This window comes from Cinclus cinclus, chromosome 34 (genome assembly GCF_963662255.1).
Source record: "Cinclus cinclus chromosome 34, bCinCin1.1, whole genome shotgun sequence".
NCBI lineage: Eukaryota > Metazoa > Chordata > Aves > Passeriformes > Cinclidae > Cinclus > Cinclus cinclus.
Genome location: NC_085079.1, coordinates 924,939 through 944,053, shown reverse-complemented (window position 1 = coordinate 944,053; position 19,115 = coordinate 924,939). Strand labels below are relative to the sequence as shown.

The 19,115-nt window shown below is 57.1% G+C and overlaps 2 protein-coding genes across 2 annotated transcripts; one reads left to right on the top strand and one right to left on the bottom strand.

Moving 5' to 3' along the window:
* The first annotated feature begins 2,563 nt into the window (after nucleotides 1–2,563).
* Nucleotides 2,564–6,408, top strand: LOC134055738 (cytochrome P450 4F3-like). The gene is made up of 12 exons (XM_062512178.1): nucleotides 2,564–2,749; nucleotides 3,026–3,170; nucleotides 3,554–3,607; nucleotides 3,901–4,028; nucleotides 4,355–4,485; nucleotides 4,827–5,094; nucleotides 5,346–5,412; nucleotides 5,487–5,616; nucleotides 5,687–5,820; nucleotides 5,905–5,969; nucleotides 6,046–6,128; nucleotides 6,228–6,408. The coding sequence occupies exons 1-12, from the start codon at nucleotides 2,564–2,566 to the stop codon at nucleotides 6,406–6,408; spliced, it is 1,572 nt and encodes a 523-aa protein (XP_062368162.1).
* A 1,014-nt stretch (nucleotides 6,409–7,422) lies between these two features.
* Nucleotides 7,423–8,769, bottom strand: LOC134055731 (zinc finger protein 239-like). The gene is made up of 2 exons (XM_062512172.1): nucleotides 8,628–8,769; nucleotides 7,423–8,441 (listed from the first exon to the last, which is right to left on the bottom strand). Exons 1-2 carry the CDS (start codon nucleotides 8,767–8,769, stop codon nucleotides 7,423–7,425), a joined length of 1,161 nt encoding a protein of 386 aa, XP_062368156.1.
* Between the last annotated feature and the right edge of the window lie 10,346 nt (nucleotides 8,770–19,115).

The following is a 19,115-nucleotide window of genomic DNA, read 5'->3' as shown; positions in this document are numbered from 1 at the left end:
GCCCTGGCATTGCTTACTGCTGCCACCACAGGGTTGTCACTCTCTCAGAGTTAGTACTTCGTTGCATTTTTCTGTCCTACTCAGTGTGTTTAATACTGTTTTCATTTCCTTTGCACATATAAATTTGTAGATCTATAACTACATCCCCATGCACAGCATTTTCCACATTTCCTCCCTTGTGCTTCAGAATGTTTGGACATAAGTTATCCAATTTTAAATTTTGAAAAAAAAAAAAAATATAACTACATAGAAAGTTGTTTCAAAGCTGTTTCTGTCATTAGAAATTTCTGGTTTTAAAGGACTTCTTTAAATTTACTGGTTTTGTTATACATAACATTTAATGAAAGAAGTGTAGGTATTAAATGTATGCACTTTCACCTGAAGTCCTCTTGTTTCTTCCATTTTAATGGCTGTTAGACCTGTCTTTTTAGACTGTTTTGTTTTCAGTATGTTAAAATGGTTTTGAAATTTCTAAAATTGAAGTTTCAATAGAATTACTTGTATTTAAAAATATTTCAGCTTCATAAAGAGTAAAATATGCATGTAATAAGATCATTAAAACAATGTTAAGATGCCATTAAATTGTTTATCTGAAATATAAAGTGTGAGACTAAATGTTGTTGCTTTACATATTTGAACACAGACCGAAATCACCAGCCAGCCTTCTTAGGGACAAGCAGCTTCTGCCACAGAAGTGTGGGGATAGATTAAAACATCTATTTCTGTATTAATCTTGATTTCACAACAATGACAAACCCCGCTTCAGAGCCTAGAGATAATGAGAAAACTACAGGAACTTCTTCAAATACAGTGAAAAATCAAAAATCTCAGATTTGTCTGACATGGGAAGCAAAACACATTTTTTCCCTTCTTTTTGTGTATTCTTATGAATAGGCCAGTAGTTTGGATTCCTTGTGTTGAGCTGTTGAGTAATGATGCAAATAAGATTTTTTTATTGTACGTAACTAACAAATATTGTGCAAAGATCTGGAAGAATATACTGTGCTTTCCCCATGACCACTTGAAAGCAAAAAATTGAAGTCTATGCTGCCCACTTCTAGACTCAAACAGTAATTAATCAATTAGAACCTTGGTATTTTCTAGAGACATGAATCCATGGTATATCACATAATTCTGATACCATGAGTGTGTCCTGTGAGGTGGTGTGCAAATCACCCGAGCTATTGCAAAAATATTTCCCGCAACGCTCCAGAAAGCTTGCAGGAAATGCAAAGAGCAAGAAAGGCTGTAAAATGATATCTGCCTCTTTCTGTGCCTGAGGGTCCCTGTAAATGTTGCCGTGACAAAGTCCACAGCTACATCTCTCTGTGTCTTTCTCTGGCACCTGCCCCTCATTCCGGGTTTGCTGAAGCACCCGACAGGGGAGAATCCAGAGAGTGAGAGACCAAACAGCTCCTGGGCTCAGACACAGGCAGGTCCCTAGGGGAAGGAAAAGCTGCACAAGGAAGCAAAACCAGGAATTCACTCCCTGCTTCCCACAGGCAGGTGGATGTTCATCTCTCCCCAGGTAAGCAGGGTTCCATTCCAGGCAACAGCGACTTGGGGAGAGAAATGCCATCACCTCCAGCATCCCCCCCTTCCTGCTTCTCCCCCTTCTTTCCAGGCTGACTCTTCTTCTACATGATCTGGGAATCCCCTGTAGCCAAGTCAGGGTCACCTGTATGCACATACAGGGTTGTCTAGTTAATGGGATCACTGCCTTCCTTCGACTTCCCGTGCCCACGTTTTGTGTTCAGAAGGATGCAGTAATTGAACAACCTTCTATTGTAAGCCTAATCTCAGGACAGTTAGTTAAACATTTGTCACAGCACTCAGGACCAATTCAAATAGGTTTAATCCATCCTGGACAAACTCATACATCCCTAAACGTTTCTTTCTTCCTTCCCACACGGTTGCATTTGTAACTTTTAGCATCTGACTCTGAGACTTACGGGAGTGGAAGTCATAAGCTTTCCCTTGGCACCTACATATACTAGTCACATTATATACACGTGGTATTGCACTGACTCCAGTAGTAGCTGTAGCTGTAGCAATGGTCACAAAAGCCACAACTGTCCAGGCTGCACCTACTTGGTTATCCATTACAACTACAACCCCAACAATAAAGCAAAAGCTTATAAGGGTCAGGTGCTTGACCTGGGACCTCGGGGACTTTGGTGCTGCCGGGGGCGGGGTGCAGGGGACATAAGGGGAGGGACAGGGACACAAGGAGGGGAGCAGGGTCACACGGGGGAGATGGGGATGGGGACACGCGACAGTGGACGGGGACACGTGCAGAGGTACAGGGACACACGGGGGGGACACGGAAGGGAGACGGGAACACACGGGGGTGGGGGTTGGGGAGGGGACGACACGATGCCACCGGGACATGTCACACGGGTGGGGACGCTGCCACCAGGACATGCCAGCCCTAGAAGCCACCAGGACGCGCATCGGGCCAAAAGCCGGATGCGGTGACAGCCAGGCGGGGCCGTGTGACCCGCGGGTGACACCGCCCCCCCGACCCTTGCCCTGTCCCCAGCCTGTCGCCAGGAGTGGCTCCATGGCGGTGGCCGCCGCTCTGGGTTCCCTGGCCGCGGTGGCCCTGGGCACCTTCGTGGTGGCCCAGCTGCTGCGGTGGTTCTGGGATGCGCTGGTGGCTGTCACCCGATTCCGGGCCACTTGTCGCCAGCTGAACAAGTTCCCCACCCCGCCCTGGCGCAATTGGCTGCTGGGACACACCGGCATGGTGAGGGGACAGTGGGTGACACCTGCGGGGACAGCGGGGACGGGGGTGGAGGCACCTGCAAAGAAACAATGGCGACATGGTGGTGGCACCTGAGAGGGGTCAGAAGGAATGGGGTGGTGGCACTTGGGGGGATAGTGGGGACAGGGGTGGTGGCACCTGCGAGGGGACAGTGGGGACAGAGGCGTGTGTCCCCAAGGCAGGCAGTGTCCTGAGGACACACATGTCCCCAAGCCTGTCTGTGCCCCCAGTGGCACACATGTCCCCTGTTGTCCCCAGGGCCAGAGCACAGAGGAAGGCCTGCAGCAGGTGGACACCTTGGTGGCCCGGTACCGTCATGGCTGCCTGTGGTGGGGACTTCCCTGGCTGCCCATCCTGCGCCTCTTCCACCCCAGCACCCTTCGGCCACTCCTCAGTGCCTCAGGTAGGACACAGGACACCAGATGTGTCCTCAGGGCCACCCATGGATGTCACTGCACCTGGCACAGAGACCTGGCAGTGCCCAGGCAGTGGCCACCAACCCAACCCCACAGGTCCCCAGAGGTGTCACCATGGCCAGGCCAAATGCCACATCACAGTGGCCACCAACATGTCCTTGAGGTCCCCCAAGGCCACCCAAAGGTGTCACCATGTCCAGCCTCTGATTGTCCTCCAACCCCCATCCTTTGGTGGCCATGGGTGCTGGGAGAGGGTCCCCACCTGAGGATTAGTGGGTGTAGACAGGGTGGCCTCACCCCAGTGTCCCCACCCAGGGGACCTGACCCCACCCCAGTGAATCCCTGCCCACCCCCTCCTTGTGTCTTGCAGCTTTTGTGGCCCCCAAGGACAAAACTTTCTATGGCTTCCTCAAGCCCTGGCTTGGTGAGTGGAGAGGGTTTGGGTGGGGGCAGCACCCCTGGGTGCCCCCAGGATGGAGCTGGGTGTCACACAGATGGGGACAGCACCCCTGGGTGTCACAGGGGCAGTGGGGACAGGGTCAGCACCCCTGGGTGCCCCCGGTGGATCCAGGTGTCACATGCGAGGACACAGCAGGTTTTGGGGACAAAACCCTTGTGCGCCCCCAGGGGATCCGGGTGTGTCCCATGGAACGGGGGCAGTGGGGGACGGGGACACCCCGTGGGTGCCCTGGGCAGACCCCGGTGTTCCCTCCCCAGGGGAGGGGCTGCTGCTGAGCGGCGGGCAGCGCTGGGCGCGGCACCGGCGGCTCCTGACCCCCGCCTTCCACGGGGATGTTCTCCGGACTTACCTGGGGATCTTCAACCAGAGCACCCGTGTGCTGCTTGTGAGATCCCAGAGTCCCCACCTGCACCCCAGATCCTGACCTGCACCCCAAACCCTGAATCCTGCACCCAAAATTCTGTGCTGCACCCACTGCTGCACCCCGAGTCCTGTCCTGCACCCTGAGTCCTGTTCCTAGCCCTAACCCAAATCCTGTCCTGCCCCATACCCCAAACCCAAACCTGCCCCCAAACCCCAAACCCACCCCTCATTCACCACCACATCCCTGTCCCACACCCCTACCACAACTCTTGCCCCTCTCCCACTCTGTCCCATCCCCCAATTTATCCCCTGACCCTGTTCCCTCCCTGACCCTGGCCATCCCCACAGGCCAAGTGGGGGGCAGCAGCAGTGGCAGCTGCTGGGGGGCCGGTGCAGATGGAGGTGCTGCAGCCCCTGAGCCTGCTCACCCTGGACACCCTCCAGAAGTGCATCTTCAGCCATGAGAGCCACTGCCAGGAGTGAGTGTCACCTGTCCCCACAGGCCATCCTGCCGGCCGTGGTGACCCCACCATTGTTCCTGCTGGCCATCTGGTGGCTGTGCTGGCCCTGCCATGGTCCCTGTTGACCATGCTGATGATACTACACAGGCCCCACCATAATCCCCACCGGTCATCCTGGGGGCCATGGTGACCTCGCCATTGTGCCCATTGGCCATCCTGGTCCCATCATTGTCCCCGTTGGCCATTCTGGCCCTGCAATTGTCCCTACTGGCCATTCTGGTGGTCCCAATGGCCCCACCATAGTCCCTGTTGGCCATTCTGGTGGCCACAGTGTCCCGGACTGTGCCCGGTTCCCACAGGCGGCCCAGTGAGTACATCCAGGCCATCCTGGAGCTGAGCTCCTTGGTGGTCCGGCGCCAGCTCCGGCCACTCCTCCACCCATGGTGGCTGTACAGACTCTCCTCTGATGGCCGGCGCTTCGCCCGTGCCTGTGCCACCGTCCACACCTTCACCGCTGATGTGGTGCAGCGCCGGCGCCGCGCACTTGCCCACCTGGGCCACCAGGCCTGGCTGGATGGCCACCGGGGACGCAGCATGGACTTCATCGACCTCCTGCTGCTCACCAAGGTGGGGCTGGTGTGGTGGCCATGGGGACATGGGTGTAGTCAAGAGGGTGGTGATGGCCATGGGGAGATAATGGTGGCCATAGGGTAGTAGCCATGGGGATGGTGGTCAAGGGGGTGGTGGTGGCCATTGGAAGGGTTAGCCATAGACCAGTGGCCAAGGGGATGGTGGTGCCTGTAAGGTGGTGGCCATGGATGGGATTTGGCCCTAGAGCGGTGGTCCCAGGTGGCCCATGGCTCATGTCACCCCTGCAGGATGAGAATGGCCACACCCTCTCGGATGAGGACATCGCGGCCGAGGCTGACACCTTCATGTTTGAGGGTGAGCACAAGCTCCCAGGTGTCAATGGGGAGGAGCCACTCCAGTGTCCCCTCACTTATCCAGTGTCCCCACAGGCCACGACACCACGGCCAGTGGCCTGGCATGGCTCTTCTACAACCTGGCCGGCCACCCTGAACACCAGGAGCGGTGCCGCCGAGAGGTCCAGGAGCTCCTGGCCGGCCGGGACACTGCAGACATTGAATGGTAAGATGTCCCCAGGGCCACGCCTGGCCATGTGGCTGGGGGACACGGTGCCACTCCTGCTTGTCCCCAGGGAGGACCTGTCCCAGCTGCCCTTCACTACCATGTGCATCAAGGAGAGCCTGCGGCTGCACCCTCCTGTCACTGCTGTGTCCCGGCGCTGCACTGAGGACGTCCCCCTGCGTGACGGCCGTGTTATCCCCAAGGGTATGGCGTGGCCAGGGTGTCCCCAGTGTCACTACCCACTGCTGTCACATGCTGTCCCTAAAGTGGCCATTCCCATCCCACCAGGGGTCATCTGCCTGATGAGCATCTACGGGACCCACCACAACCCAGAGCTCTGGCCTGAACCTGAGGTAGTGCCACCCTATGAGGTGTCCCTGTCACCATGGTGGTGACAGCTGTGTCCCCACGGTGTCACTGTCACCCCAGGCATTCGATCCCCTGAGGTTCAGCCCAGAGAACAGCAAGGGACGGAGCCCGTCGTCCTTCATCCCCTTCTCTGCTGGCCCCAGGTACATGGTGGGGCAGGGACAGGAGAGTCCCCACGTGCCACCCCCGTCTCTGTCTGGGTTCACAGTGGGTTGACAATGACAGTGGGGATCTGGTGGCAGGAACTGCATCGGGCAGAGCTTTGCCATGGCTGAGATGAAGGTGGTAGTGGCACTGACCCTGTCCCGGTTCATGCTGCGGAGGGACACGGCGAGGCCACCCCCGCGCCGCAAGCCTGAGCTGATCCTGCGTGCTGAGGACGGGATCTGGTTGCTGCTGGAGCCACTGGTGGGAATGTCCTGAGGAACACGGGTCACCAGGACATGGGGACAACCCGCGAGGCAGGTGTCACAGCCACGGGAGGAGCGGGAAGTAAACGGTAGTGTGAAGGGGACAGTATCGTGGTGCTGGGGATGTGTTGTCCTTGGTCATGGGACATCTCATGGCATGGACGTGACAAGCCATGGACTTGTCCCCCAGGCCACTGGTCACCATCTATGTCTGTGACCCCCCATGCCCGAGATCTCCACCCACACCCATGTCCACACCCACATCCACGTCCACATTCATATCCCCTCCATGTCCCCACCCATGTCCCACAGTGTCCCCATCCATGTCTTAGTTCAATGTCTTTATTTTTACCCCAATGTTGGGTGAAGGGATGAAGAAAAATGAAGGAAGATCAAGGCCAAAATAAAAGTATTTACCTGTCCATGCTGGCTGAGTATGCATGTGCTTGGGTGGGTGGGTGGGTGGAAAGAACGTTTTTAGAGGGCTTTCCACTCCATTGTCTCCAAAAAACTTGGAGTTTTTGCCCCGGTCCATCACCATTTGCCTGTGGAAGATGCCTGTGGCCCAGAGAGAAGTAGAATCATGGAATGATTTAGGTTGATAAAGACCTCCAAGACCATCCAGTATTCCTCGATGCCACCAGAAGAAATGATCGGATGCAAAAGGTGAAATTTCTGGGGGTCAGAAGTAAAATTCCCTGTCCCAAATGAATTCCTGACATCACGCTGCATCCCGATGGATTTTTGGCCTGCTGCACCCAGGTGCCCATGGGGAGCCAGGAAGACGTGCAGATCACCAGCCAGGTGCGTTCCCAACACGGGTGACCAGGACCACGGATCACCAAGTCCCTGCCCAACGAGGGTCACTGGGGAGAATCCAGTGGGGTTCTCCAGGGGGGATGGAGCTGGAGCAGAGCACGAAGCTCTTGCCGCACTCAGGGCACTCCCAGGGCTTCCCTTGGTGGTCCCTCCATTGGTGCTGGGGCACGGCAGAGTTCTGGGAGCTCTTCCCACACTGGGGACACCGTTAGGGTCTCTCCCTGGTGTGGATCTGCTGGTGGGTGACGAGGGTGGAGTTTTTCTTAAAGCCCTTGCCACAGCTGGGGCAGCGGAAGGGCGTCTCTTGTGTGTGAATCTCCTGATGCTTGAGCAGCCTGTATCTGCTCTGAAACCTCTCCCCACACTCAGCACACTCATAGGGCCTCTCCCCAGTGTGGATCCTCCGGTGGGCAACCAGGCTGGAGCTCAGGCTGAAGCTCTTCCCACATTCTGAGCAGTTGTAGGGGCATTCCCCAGCATGCATCGCCTGGTGCATGATCAGGCCAGAGCTGTCACAGAAGCCCTTCCCACATTCCCCACACACGTAGGGTCGTACCCCAGTGTGGATCATCTGGTGCCGCGTGAGGTGGCAGCTCTTCCTGAAGCCCTTCCCACACTCCCCACACTCATAAGGCCGTTCCCCCGTGTGGATCATCCGGTGGCGGATCAAACTGCAGCTCAGGCTGAAGTTCTTCCCACACTGCCCACACTCGTAGGGCCGTTCCCCGGTGTGGATCCTCTGGTGGACGATCAGGTGGGAGCTGACACTGAATCCCTTCCCACACTGCCCGCACTCGTAGGGCCGTTCCCCAGTGTGCACCGTCTGGTGGCGGATCAGATCAGAGCTGTCTCTGAAGCCCTTCCCACATTCCCCACACTTGTAGGGCCGTTCCCCCGTGTGGATCATCTGGTGGCGGTTCAGGTTGGTGCTCGTGCGGAAACTCTTCCCGCATTCCAAGCACTGGAGGGGCTTCTTGCCGTCGTGAAGCTGCTCATGGACCCCCAGCTCAGAGCTCTGGCCAGACCTCTGGCTGCCTTCCCGGCCCAGGCTGGGTCTTTTCTCCTGGGATCCCCGGGATCTGCGTTTGCAGCCCCTCCTGGTGCAGGATCTCTGGGGATTTTCCTCCCCGTTGGATTCCTGCGCCGTGGAGCCGCCGCAAACGTCCTCTTCCACGAGGTTCAGCTGCGGGGATTTCTCCTCCTCAGTCTCCGTCCTCAGCTCCTTGTCTGGGGGAGGAAGGACAAGGAGAGGATGGGATTTGCCTCCGTGCCACAGGGAAGGGGAAGGAGATCCCCCCAGCGTGACCCCGGCAGGACGGCGTCGGCAGCGGGGTTGTCCTGCAGCTGGGGGCCCTGCTGGGATGGGAGATGGAGCAGGACAGAGGGGGAAAGGGGCAGTGAATTCCTCCTCACCTGCCTGGGGCTCCCGGGCCATCTTCCTCTTCCTCACGGCCTTGTCCTCATCCAGATCAGACTTCGAAATGGGAAATCCTGGTTTGGGGCAACAACAAGACGTGAGTGCATTGGCTTTGAAGGTTTTGCTCTCCAAGTCCATCTCTAGAAGTCACCGGGTGTCTGGTGTCCAGAAAAACCTCCAAAAATGAAGTAGGAGTCCAAAAACACTCTGCCAGGAGCTCCCTGTTTGCAGTGTCCTTACTTTGGGGTTATGGGGCTGCCTGTTCTCAGAGCTCCTGGGGATCCCCCCCTCTCCCGGGCCCTGCTCAGGCACTCTGAGGGCGTTTTGGGGGTCCCAGGGCTCATCCTGCCCTGATTCTGACGCGGCTCCCAGGGGTCCTAGGGTCCCCTTCTTCAGCATCCCCCCACTCCAGGCACTCAGGCCTTTCCCCGCCAACACTTTCAGCCTCGGGGGGTCCGGACCCCACTCATCTCCAGGCTCCGCCGCCCCCCCGGGCTGCCGGGGGTCCCCCAGCTCTGCTGTCGCTCCCCACGCCCCCCTCCCGGGGGTCCCCAAAACCGAGGTCCCGCCCTGCCGGGACCGGGCGATCGCCACGTGGGCCCCCCAAAATCCCCCCGGGGGCATTTACGGCTCAACTTCGGACTCCTGCAAGAGCCGAAAACATCCCCTCCTCCTGGTGTCCATAAAACAATATCTCTCCTCGGGACACCGAAATGCATTTGGGACTCCATTCCGGAATCGGTGAGGCCCGAACCTCACCACCCCCACCATCCCCCACCCCATCCTAAAAAAAAAAAAAAAAAAAAAAAAAAAGAAAAGAAAAGAAAAAAAATGAACTAAGAAAACCAACGAACCGTGCTCGGCGTGCTCGCCCTGAACACCGCGATTCTCCCTCTGCTGCTGCTCCTCCTCCTCCTCCTCCTCCTCCCCTTCCTCTCTGCCTCCTCCTCCTCCCGCTCCTCGCCGCAGCCCCGGCTTTGGGGAGGGGGCTGCACCCCCTGAGCCTGCAGGGGACACGGAGGAATTGGGAGTTAGGAATCGAGCATCGCGAAACGCTCTGACTAACAGGGGGCCGACAGGACTGTTTGTTTGCTGGAATTCACGGCGCTCACAGGAGCAGGATAAAGAGATAAAGAGATAAAGAGATGAATAAAGGGCTGGAATGCGCGAACAGGGTGGAAGGACAAGGGCACCTCTGCATAAGGGGGGACTCCTCAGACCCCTGAAACCAGGAAAACTGTACCAAAGTCCAGAAGATGACCAAAGGACTGAAAAGCACATGCACAAGGAGGCAAGGTGAAAAGTTCAACGGAGAGGAAGACTGTTTACTTCATCCCAAAGACCCCCAGACGAACCTGCAGTGACCAAAAAGGAGCAGTGCGCAGTCACAAAGAGGCGTTTTAATATGAAGCGGGGTTAGGAAATGAATGCGCATTAGGGGTTCTGTGCAATCCGAGTTTGTAGGGAATAAAACGAGAGGCGCAAGGCAAGGTGTGCGTGTTTTCGGAGGAGCTATCCCCCGTGCATTCAGCGCTGAATAAACACGTACCTACTGCTAGAACTCACTTTGTGCCTTACTGAGAGTTTTTCCGCGCTTCACAGGGATGGGCGGGGGGCTCAGGGACCACCCCCCCCCCCCCAATGCAGATCCGTCCGTGCCGTCCCCTTCCCCCCCGAGCCCAAATTCGGCTCCCGGGGGTCGCTGGATGCGAGGGGGAGGCGCAGGTGGGGTGGGAGTGGGGAGCGCTGGGCGCTGCGGCTCTGCCCGCTGTTAGAAATCCGTACGATGGGATCGGCTTTTCCAAAACGTTCAGGTAAACGCTGTATGTGTAGAGATAAAATAGGGTGCAAAATACGGTTTTCTTTAAAAGTAATACAGGCTAATCAAGTGTCTTGGTGATAAATAAACTACCTAGTTGTGAAAAACGAGGTTCACTTTCCTGGTAAAATTTAAAAGGTTTGATAAAAGACAATGAGAGACAAACAGTAAAGCAAAAGGTTTTAACAGCCGGGTGCTTAGCCTAGACAATGAGAGACAAACAATAAAGCAAAAGGTTTTAACAGCCGGGTGCTTAGCCTTCAAGGCAGATCACGCGCTAACTCAGGAAACACTTCTTTAAATGCATCAACATGTTTCATATTCATAGACCTTCATGCATGATTCAAAATCATCCCACTCTTTTTTTTTTCTTCCTTTCCCCCCCCCCCCCTTCTTGTGTCTCAAGCTTCTTTTCAGTGCACTCCCTGATAATGGAGATCAATAAATTCCTTCTTGGAGTTTGGTGCTCCTCATGCCTGTCTTCATCCAGACAGGATAGTCCTAGAATGTGAAGAGTTTTCTTTTTACCATCCTCTGAGTTAGTTACGTGAACAAAAGCTTTTTACATCACCATGCTGTAGTCCAAGAAAAATATATCTATTTATCACTACTACTGCTATTCCTCGGTTTTGTTAACAGCAGAACTAAAAGAAACAATATTAATCCCGCATAGTTTTCCAAAATTACACATACAGCGTTCATCTCACGCCTGTCCAGGGACAGGAGCTTTGGTGGCTCCTAAAGCCTCCCTCCTTCCCTCCTGAGAGCAGTGGGGCGTAGTGAGGATGACTGGGAGGGGAGGAAGATTGAAGGGACTCGTGATGCTACCACGGAGTACCTGTGACTGCTCCCGACCTCTCTTTAGCAGCCCAGAGTCTTCTGGGACGTGACCACGGAGTGCCTGTCACTGGCAGTGACCTCCTGGCTCCTTAGAAGCCCCAGAGAGCCCTGAGATGTCACCGTGGAAGCCTTGTGAGTGCAGGTGAGCTCAGGGCTCTTTAAAATCCTGTCTCGCTCTGGGATGTGAGGATGGAAGCCTTGGGAGGGCTTTTGACCTGGGTGCTCTTTAGTAGTTTATAGAGATCTGGGATGTCACCATGGAGCCATTGTCAGTGCCGGTGACATCAGAGTTCTTTGGCAGGGTAGAGACACGTGTGATGTCAGCACAGAGCTGCTGTCATCGCCTGGGACCTCACTGTTCCTTAGGAGCGCAGCAACCACCGGCACGTCACAGTGGAGCCCCTCTGAGTGCCTGTGACAAAGAACTTCAGCAGTCTGGAGCCCCCTGGGACGTTCCTGTGGAGTTCCTGTGATGTGTGACCTCATGGTTCCTTCGCAGACTTTGACACACTTGGAAGGTCACCGTGGAACCCCTGTGAGTGCCTGTGGCATCCCAGCTTTTTATCAGCATGGAGACTTCTAGAATGTCACCGTGGAACCCCTGTGAGTGCCTGTGGCATCCCAGCTTTTTATCAGCATGGAGACTTCTAGAAGGTCACCGTGGAACCCCTGTGAGTGCCTGTGACATCCCAGCTTTTTATCAGCATGGAGACTTCTAGAACGTCACCATGGAGCCCCTGTGAGTGCCTGTGACATCCCAGCTTTTTATCAGCATGGAGACTTCTAGAATGTCACCGTGGAGCCCCTGTGAGTGCCTGTGGCATCGCAGCTGCTTAGGAGCCTGGAGACACTTGTGATGTTACCATTGTGACAGCCTGTGAGGTCAGTGTGGTTTGGCAAATGGGAGACTCCTGGGATGTCCCCATGGGGCACCTGGGATTGCACATGACCTCAGTGCTCCTTCAGAATCGTAGAGCCCACTGGGATGTCACCACGGAACCTCAGCGAGTGCCTGTGCCAAATGGGCTCCTTGGCAACAGAGGCACCCCTGCTGTCCTCATGGACACTGGTGACTGCTTGGGACCTCACAAGTTTCTGGAAGGTGAAGGAGGTCTGGCATGGAGTCACCGTGGCCTCATGTGACCTCAGCAGCCGAGAGAGACTTGAGATGTCACCACGTACACCCTGTGCCTGTTTGTGATCTCTACTTTTGAACAGGCTGGAGACAGCTGTGATGTCACTGTGGACTGCAGTGCTCGGTGGTGGTTCAGGGAGGTGAGGGTGGGGGAAGGTCTCACTGAGGGCTGCTCAGGTACTGAGGCCACAGGGACAGCACCAGAGCCCAGGCCTGGGAAACCCTTGTGTCCCCCATGGGCCAAGTCTGATGCCAGGAACAGGTATGCCCTGTGCTGCCATGGGAGGCCACGTCGTCCCTCTGGGACAGGGGACAAAGTGTAGCCCGTGTCCCCAGCACTCCAAGTCTGGTCGTGGAAGGCTGGGACTACCCACTGGGGTGTCACGCGTGGTCTGCCTGCCACCAGCATGGGAGGCCTTTCTTCCTATGCCCAGGAGACCAGGTCTGTCACCAAAACAATCAGAGCAGTGGTGCGAATGGCCACAATGCCAGCACGGGATCACCTCGTATTGCCAAGCTTGCATCGGGCTCAGCAGGGTCTTCTTTCCCCCCTGATTCCACCAAGCCTCTTCCCGTGGCTGTGGTTTCATTGGATAGCAGGTAGAGACAGTGGGAATCTCGTTCATCCATTCACGCACGTCACTAATGAGATGATGAGGCATTTGGCTATTTATCTGTCCTGGTTTAGGGCAAATTTGGGGGAAAACCTCCAAAGGAAGCAAACCCAAGTGGCCCCTCCTCCAACCAAATGGAGAGAAGTGGAAAAAACTTGTTTGTTCAACAAATAGGTAAAGCACTGCCCAGCACAAAAAAAATGAGCAATACCAAACAACAGAACCTCTCCCTGCTCTGAAGAAATGACAAATTCAGAAAGTCTCTTTCTTGTGGGTGGTGGCTCAGCTCAGTCTGTTCTCAATCCCTCTGGGGCTGGAAAATGACACTACCTGGGCCAGGCCCTGGTGGGCCACAGGTGTGAGCTCCTGGTGCTTCCCCAGCTCCCCAGTCCAGAGCAGGTTCAAATAATTGTAGGGAAAAAGGAAAAAAAAACATCCGGGGAACTTCTGTGCTTCAGTTAGTCACAACTGAAAACTAAAAGCAAAGGAGAGCTCTCTCCTGCTGTCCAGCACAGTGCCAGGCTGGGAGGTGCCAGCAGGGTCAGAGATGTGGGGAGGGGACAGTGAGAGAGTGACAGGATGTGCAGATGGACACAGGCACAAGACAACACCTCGGGGGGAAATCTCTTGGAAATTTGGGGGACTATTGTTTGTAAAATACAGAGAGACATATTTAACACATTCTTGACATATTAAGATTTTTTTTTTAACAACAAATTCTTTTGTATAAATCCAGAATTTTGCAGGGAAAATGTCTGAAGAGAAAATTTGTTTTCAATTTTTTTTAATTTTTTTTTTTTTCCCTTCTCAACCTGGGCCATTCCTGCCACACTCACAGCGAACCTCAACCTGCACACCCACCCACGAACTCAACCCACTTCCCCTGGACCCTGCACAACCCCAAACACACAATTTGTCCAGGGGAGAACACGGATTGAGTCAAGGCAGCAGAGTCCAGAATGCAGTGACTGGAGCCAGCCCGACTTCCCGCAAGCACAGGAAAGGAGAAAATCCAGACCCACGGACACACGGACACGCGGACACACAGACACAGAGCGCAGCTTTGCTCAAGGGTTTATTGATTATTCAGGGGAAATGGCCCAGGGCTCAAAGGGGTCAGGGGGTTCCTCCAGGGATGATCATCTCCTCAAGCCGCCAGAGGGGATCAGGACACCGATCCTAAAAATCAAAGCCCAGAAGGTGACCTCTGGTGCCCAGTGGGATACGAGAGGGGCCCTGTCCCCACCCCTCTCCCTGCAGGCACGGCTCACCTAGGCACCCAGAGAGGCAGCCAGGCGCTTCTGCCGCACAACAGCCTTCAGCTTGTCAACAACTGTGGGCTGGGGACAAACGCGGCGTTAGAGACACGCTGGGGGCACTGGGATGGACTGGGAGCTGCGGGACAGCACGGCGGGGGTCCCTGGGGAAGGGGCCTGCGGGGAGCAATGGGGTGCAGGAGCTGCTGGGGTCCTGCCCAGAAGCACTGGGGTCCTGGCCAAGAGGCACAGCTGGGGCAGGGGCTGCGTCCTGGGACCCCCGGGGGGCAGCTGGGGGGACAGGGCTGGGAATGCCAAGGGGGCCTGGGAAAGGGGTTCTCTGGGCAGGATCTGTGGGGCAGGGGAGTTGTCGGGGGTGTCAGCAGGGGTGCACTGGGCTGTGCTGGGACAAACTGGGATGGTCTGGGCTGCGGTGGCCATGCAAGGTGGGCGGGGGGGAGGTCGGGCACTGGCGGAGCTCGTGGTACCCACCAGCGGCGTCTCCAGGATGGCGACATTGTCTAAATCAACCTGCAGAGAGACCAGGAGACCTTGGCGGTGACTGGGATGGCCCCGGTGCCAGCAAGGGATCGGGGGACACAACTGCCCCCCAGATTCCCAGAGGGGATGCCCCCCAATCCCAGCACCCCACTCACCTCCTGCAGATCATCTTGGGTTCCTTCCAGGAGCGCCTGGGAAAGGAGAGCAGAAGTTTGGTCTGGGCTGGACCTTGTGGGGCTGCGGGGGGACACGGGTGCAGGGAGCAGGGCGGAGGCCATGGCGTGGGAACTCGGGACCCCCGAGCAGATCTCTTTGAAGTGGGGGGGGAGACCCAAAGAACCTGACCTGGGGTCAGTGGAGGGCCCAAGGGACTGGGCTGGGGCTGTGGAAGGGGCTCGCTGGGAGCTGCAGGGCAGGAGAAAGGAACGGCAGCCTTGGGACACGGCAGCGCAAGGCAGGGGCTGGGTGGGGACAGAAGAACGAGGATGGGTGGGGACAAAAGCCACAGCGCCCAGAGAGGACTGGCGAAGGGGGTGACACCGGGAATTGCTGAACGGGACCCCGCTGCAGTGGCCAGGAAGAAAGGCGAAGGATTGAGGGGGGACATGGGAGGAAAGGCCTCGGGAATGGCCACGGGGAGGCGTTTGGGGAGCCTGGAGAGGACACAGAGGAGGGAGCAGGGAGGGAATTCCTGAAGGGACCCACAGGGGGGGTGGGAGGCGACAGAGGGCAGGGAGTGGGGACAGCGTTTGGCTGGAGCCTCACCTCGCTCTGTGCTGGGAGGCACAGCAGGATGGAGAAGAGCAGGGCCACGCTGAGCACAGCCACCTTCATCTTCCTCTCGCACTGGGCAGCGCTGGCTGAGGCTGCGGCAGGGCAGGAGCACCTTTATCCCTGCCGGGACTCCTCCCCGGGCCCTCCCTGGCAGCCCCCAGGCCAAAGCCCGGTTTGGCACAGCCCCCAGCCCTGGCCACAAGCCCAGCCCTGGCACAGAGTCCATGCCAGCTGTGGCACGGATCCAGCCCCCCTCCCCGCATCCCTGCAGCTTCCTGCATGGGGCAGCTGCCCCTGGAGGGGACCAGGCACCCGGGGGCCAAGGGGAGCAGGCAGGGATCCAAAGGCAGCTGGGGACCCTGTGGGGACAGCCCCCACTCCAACACAATCCATCCTCCAACAGCCCCCGGCGCCACAAACCCCATTTCCCGCTACCCCTCCCCTCCCAGAGCGTTCCTTGCAGGACACCCCGGAGCTGAGCCCAGCCCCAAACCCTGCGGGTCTGAGCAGAATCCTCTCTGTTCCCCCTCCTGCCCCATGGGGAAACAGGAGATGGACTGAGCCCTCTTCTTGGGACAACAAGGCTCCGAACCTCGGAAAACTGGGACGTGACGGGACGACGCTGTCATGAACCTGGGAAATCGCCACGTGGTTTGGATGTCCAGGCACTGCAGACACTGGGCACCACTGGGGAATGATGATCACCCGCAGACAAGGCTGAAGCTTGGGGAATTGCTCAGCTGTGGCACTTCCCCCATCCACACCACCCCATCATTTCCCTTCCCCTGCATGGCCCGAACTGGTCCCACCTCCAGCCCCAGCCCGGAGTCCAGGTGGGAATATCCCCTGCCCTGGGGCAGACCCTCATCCTGTCACACCTGCAGCCATTGTGCCCTCCCAGAGCACCTGGGCCCTGCTCTGCACAGCTGCCACACTCGGGGGGTGCCAGGGACCCCGTCCCCAGCAAGGCTCAGACTCCAGCCCTGTCCCTGGCTGCACTAGGCTGCAGCTCCCCAGGACCCTCGTCCCCACACAGGGTCTCTGCAATGCCCTGAACCAAGGCCAGCACTGGCCCAGGGCAGGATCCCATCCCGAGGGACACGGGGAGCGGGTGTTTGTCCCCAGGCAGCCACTGGGAGCTAATTGGGCAAACAGAGGTGCCCACTCGGGGGAAGGATGTTGGTTCCCTGTCAACATCTCTGATAAGCCCTGTTTGCCCAGGGCCTGAGGCACCAGGAAGACATTCACACACCTTGGGCATCCAAGAAGTGAAAATCCACCGAGAAGTGGTTCCTGAGAGCTGTCCATGGCTGTGATTCCTGTTTGACATTCCGGGGCATTAGTGAAAGGTTCTGCTTCTCTCTTTCCTGTGGATCCATCAGAGATGTGTTGTGGCTCAGCTGGGAAGATGTTTCACTGCCTTGACTGTTTGCTCTGGACCTTGTCCGAGGAGCCACAATGCCCACAGGCGAATATTTTCCTCTGGAGTTTTGTTGCTTTGTGACCCATGGATGAGAGGGCAGAGCGTCCCCATGGGGGATTCTTGACCGGATGCACAAATGCTGTGACATCATTGGTGTGCTGACCAATGTTCCTAATCACCAAAGCTCCTAATCATCTTGGAGAGGAATTCAGGAAGGGTCTGCAGGGTTCTAATTTGGGAACTTTGGCCAAGGAGAGCTCCAGGCTGCACTGGAGGTCAGTGCCAGCGAGGGGGATGGCACTGGACAGCCACTGACCACGTGCCAGCAGCCTGGGGAGAACGAGCTGGACGTGCACAGAGGTTCCCAGTGCTGGTGGGGTGACCCCCATTTTAAGGGAACCCCGTGGGAATATACCTTCCTCCCTGAGGGCTGGGCCTCAGCCCTCCTAAAGCTGTCCCTGCAGTTGTGTGTCCCTACACTTGTGCCATCCTTTCAGGACGAGTGAGTTTCCCCTCTCCTATCAACACTGTCTACTGGATAAACAGTTCACAAGAGGGTTCTCAGCACAGGAAAGACTCAGAGCTCATGGAGCAGTTCCAGAGGAGGACACCAGGACAATCCAAGTGATGGAGCACCTCTGAGACAGGCAGGGAGAGCTGGGGCTGTTCAGCCTGGAAAAGAAAAGGCTGTGGGGAGACCCCATTGTGACCTTTCAGGACTCCAAGGCACCTCCTAGGAAACAACAAACCTTCACTAATGCCCCGGAATGTCAAACAGGAATCACAGCCATGGACAGCTCTCAGGAACCACTTCTCGGTGGATTTTCACTTCTTGGATGCCCAAGGTGTGTGAATGTCTTCCTGGTGCCTCAGGCCCTGGGCAAACAGGGCTTATCAGAGATGTTGACAGGGAACCAACATCCTTCCCCCGAGTGGGCACCTCTGTTTGCCCAATTAGCTCCCAGTGGCTGCCTGGGGACAAACACCCGCTCCCCGTGTCCCTCGGGATGGGATCCTGCCCTGGGCCAGTGCTGGCCTTGGTTCAGGGCATTGCAGAGACCCTGTGTGGGGACGAGGGTCCTGGGGAGCTGCAGCCTAGTGCAGCCAGGGACAGGGCTGGAGTCTGAGCCTTGCTGGGGACGGGGTCCCTGGCACCCCCCGAGTGTGGCAGCTGTGCAGAGCAGGGCCCGGGTGCTCTGGGAGGGCACAATGGCTGCAGGTGTGACAGGATGAGGGTCTGCCCCAGGGCAGGGGATATTCCCACCTGGACTCCGGGCTGGGGCTGGAGGTGGGACCAGTTCGGGCCATGCAGGGGAAGGGAAATGATGGGGTGGTGTGGATGGGGGAAGTGCCACAGCTGAGCAATTCCCCAAGCTTCAGCCTTGTCTGCGGGTGATCATCATTCCCCAGTGGTGCCCAGTGTCTGCAGTGCCTGGACATCCAAACCACGTGGCGATTTCCCAGGTTCATGACAGCGTCGTCCCGTCACGTCCCAGTTTTCCGAGGTTCGGAGCCTTGTTGTCCCAAGAAGAGGGCTCAGTCCATCTCCTGTTTCCCCATGGGGCAGGAGGGGGAACAGAGAGGATTCTGCTCAGACCCGCAGGGTTTGGGGCTGGGCTCAGCTCCGGGGTGTCCTGCAAGGAACGCTCTGGGAGGGGAGGGGTAGCGGGAAATGGGGTTTGTGGCGCCGGGGGCTGTTGGAGGATGGATTGTGTTGGAGTGGGGGCTGTCCCCACAGGGTCCCCAGCTGCCTTTGGATCCCTGCCTGCTCCCCTTGGCCCCCGGGTGCCTGGTCCCCTCCAGGGGCAGCTGCCCCATGCAGGAAGCTGCAGGGATGCGGGGAGGGGGGCTGGATCCGTGCCACAGCTGGCATGGACTCTGTGCCAGGGCTGGGCTTGTGGCCAGGGCTGGGGGCTGTGCCAAACCGGGCTTTGGCCTGGGGGCTGCCAGGGAGGGCCCGGGGAGGAGTCCCGGCAGGGATAAAGGTGCTCCTGCCCTGCCGCAGCCTCAGCCAGCGCTGCCCAGTGCGAGAGGAAGATGAAGGTGGCTGTGCTCAGCGTGGCCCTGCTCTTCTCCATCCTGCTGTGCCTCCCAGCACAGAGCGAGGTGAGGCTCCAGCCAA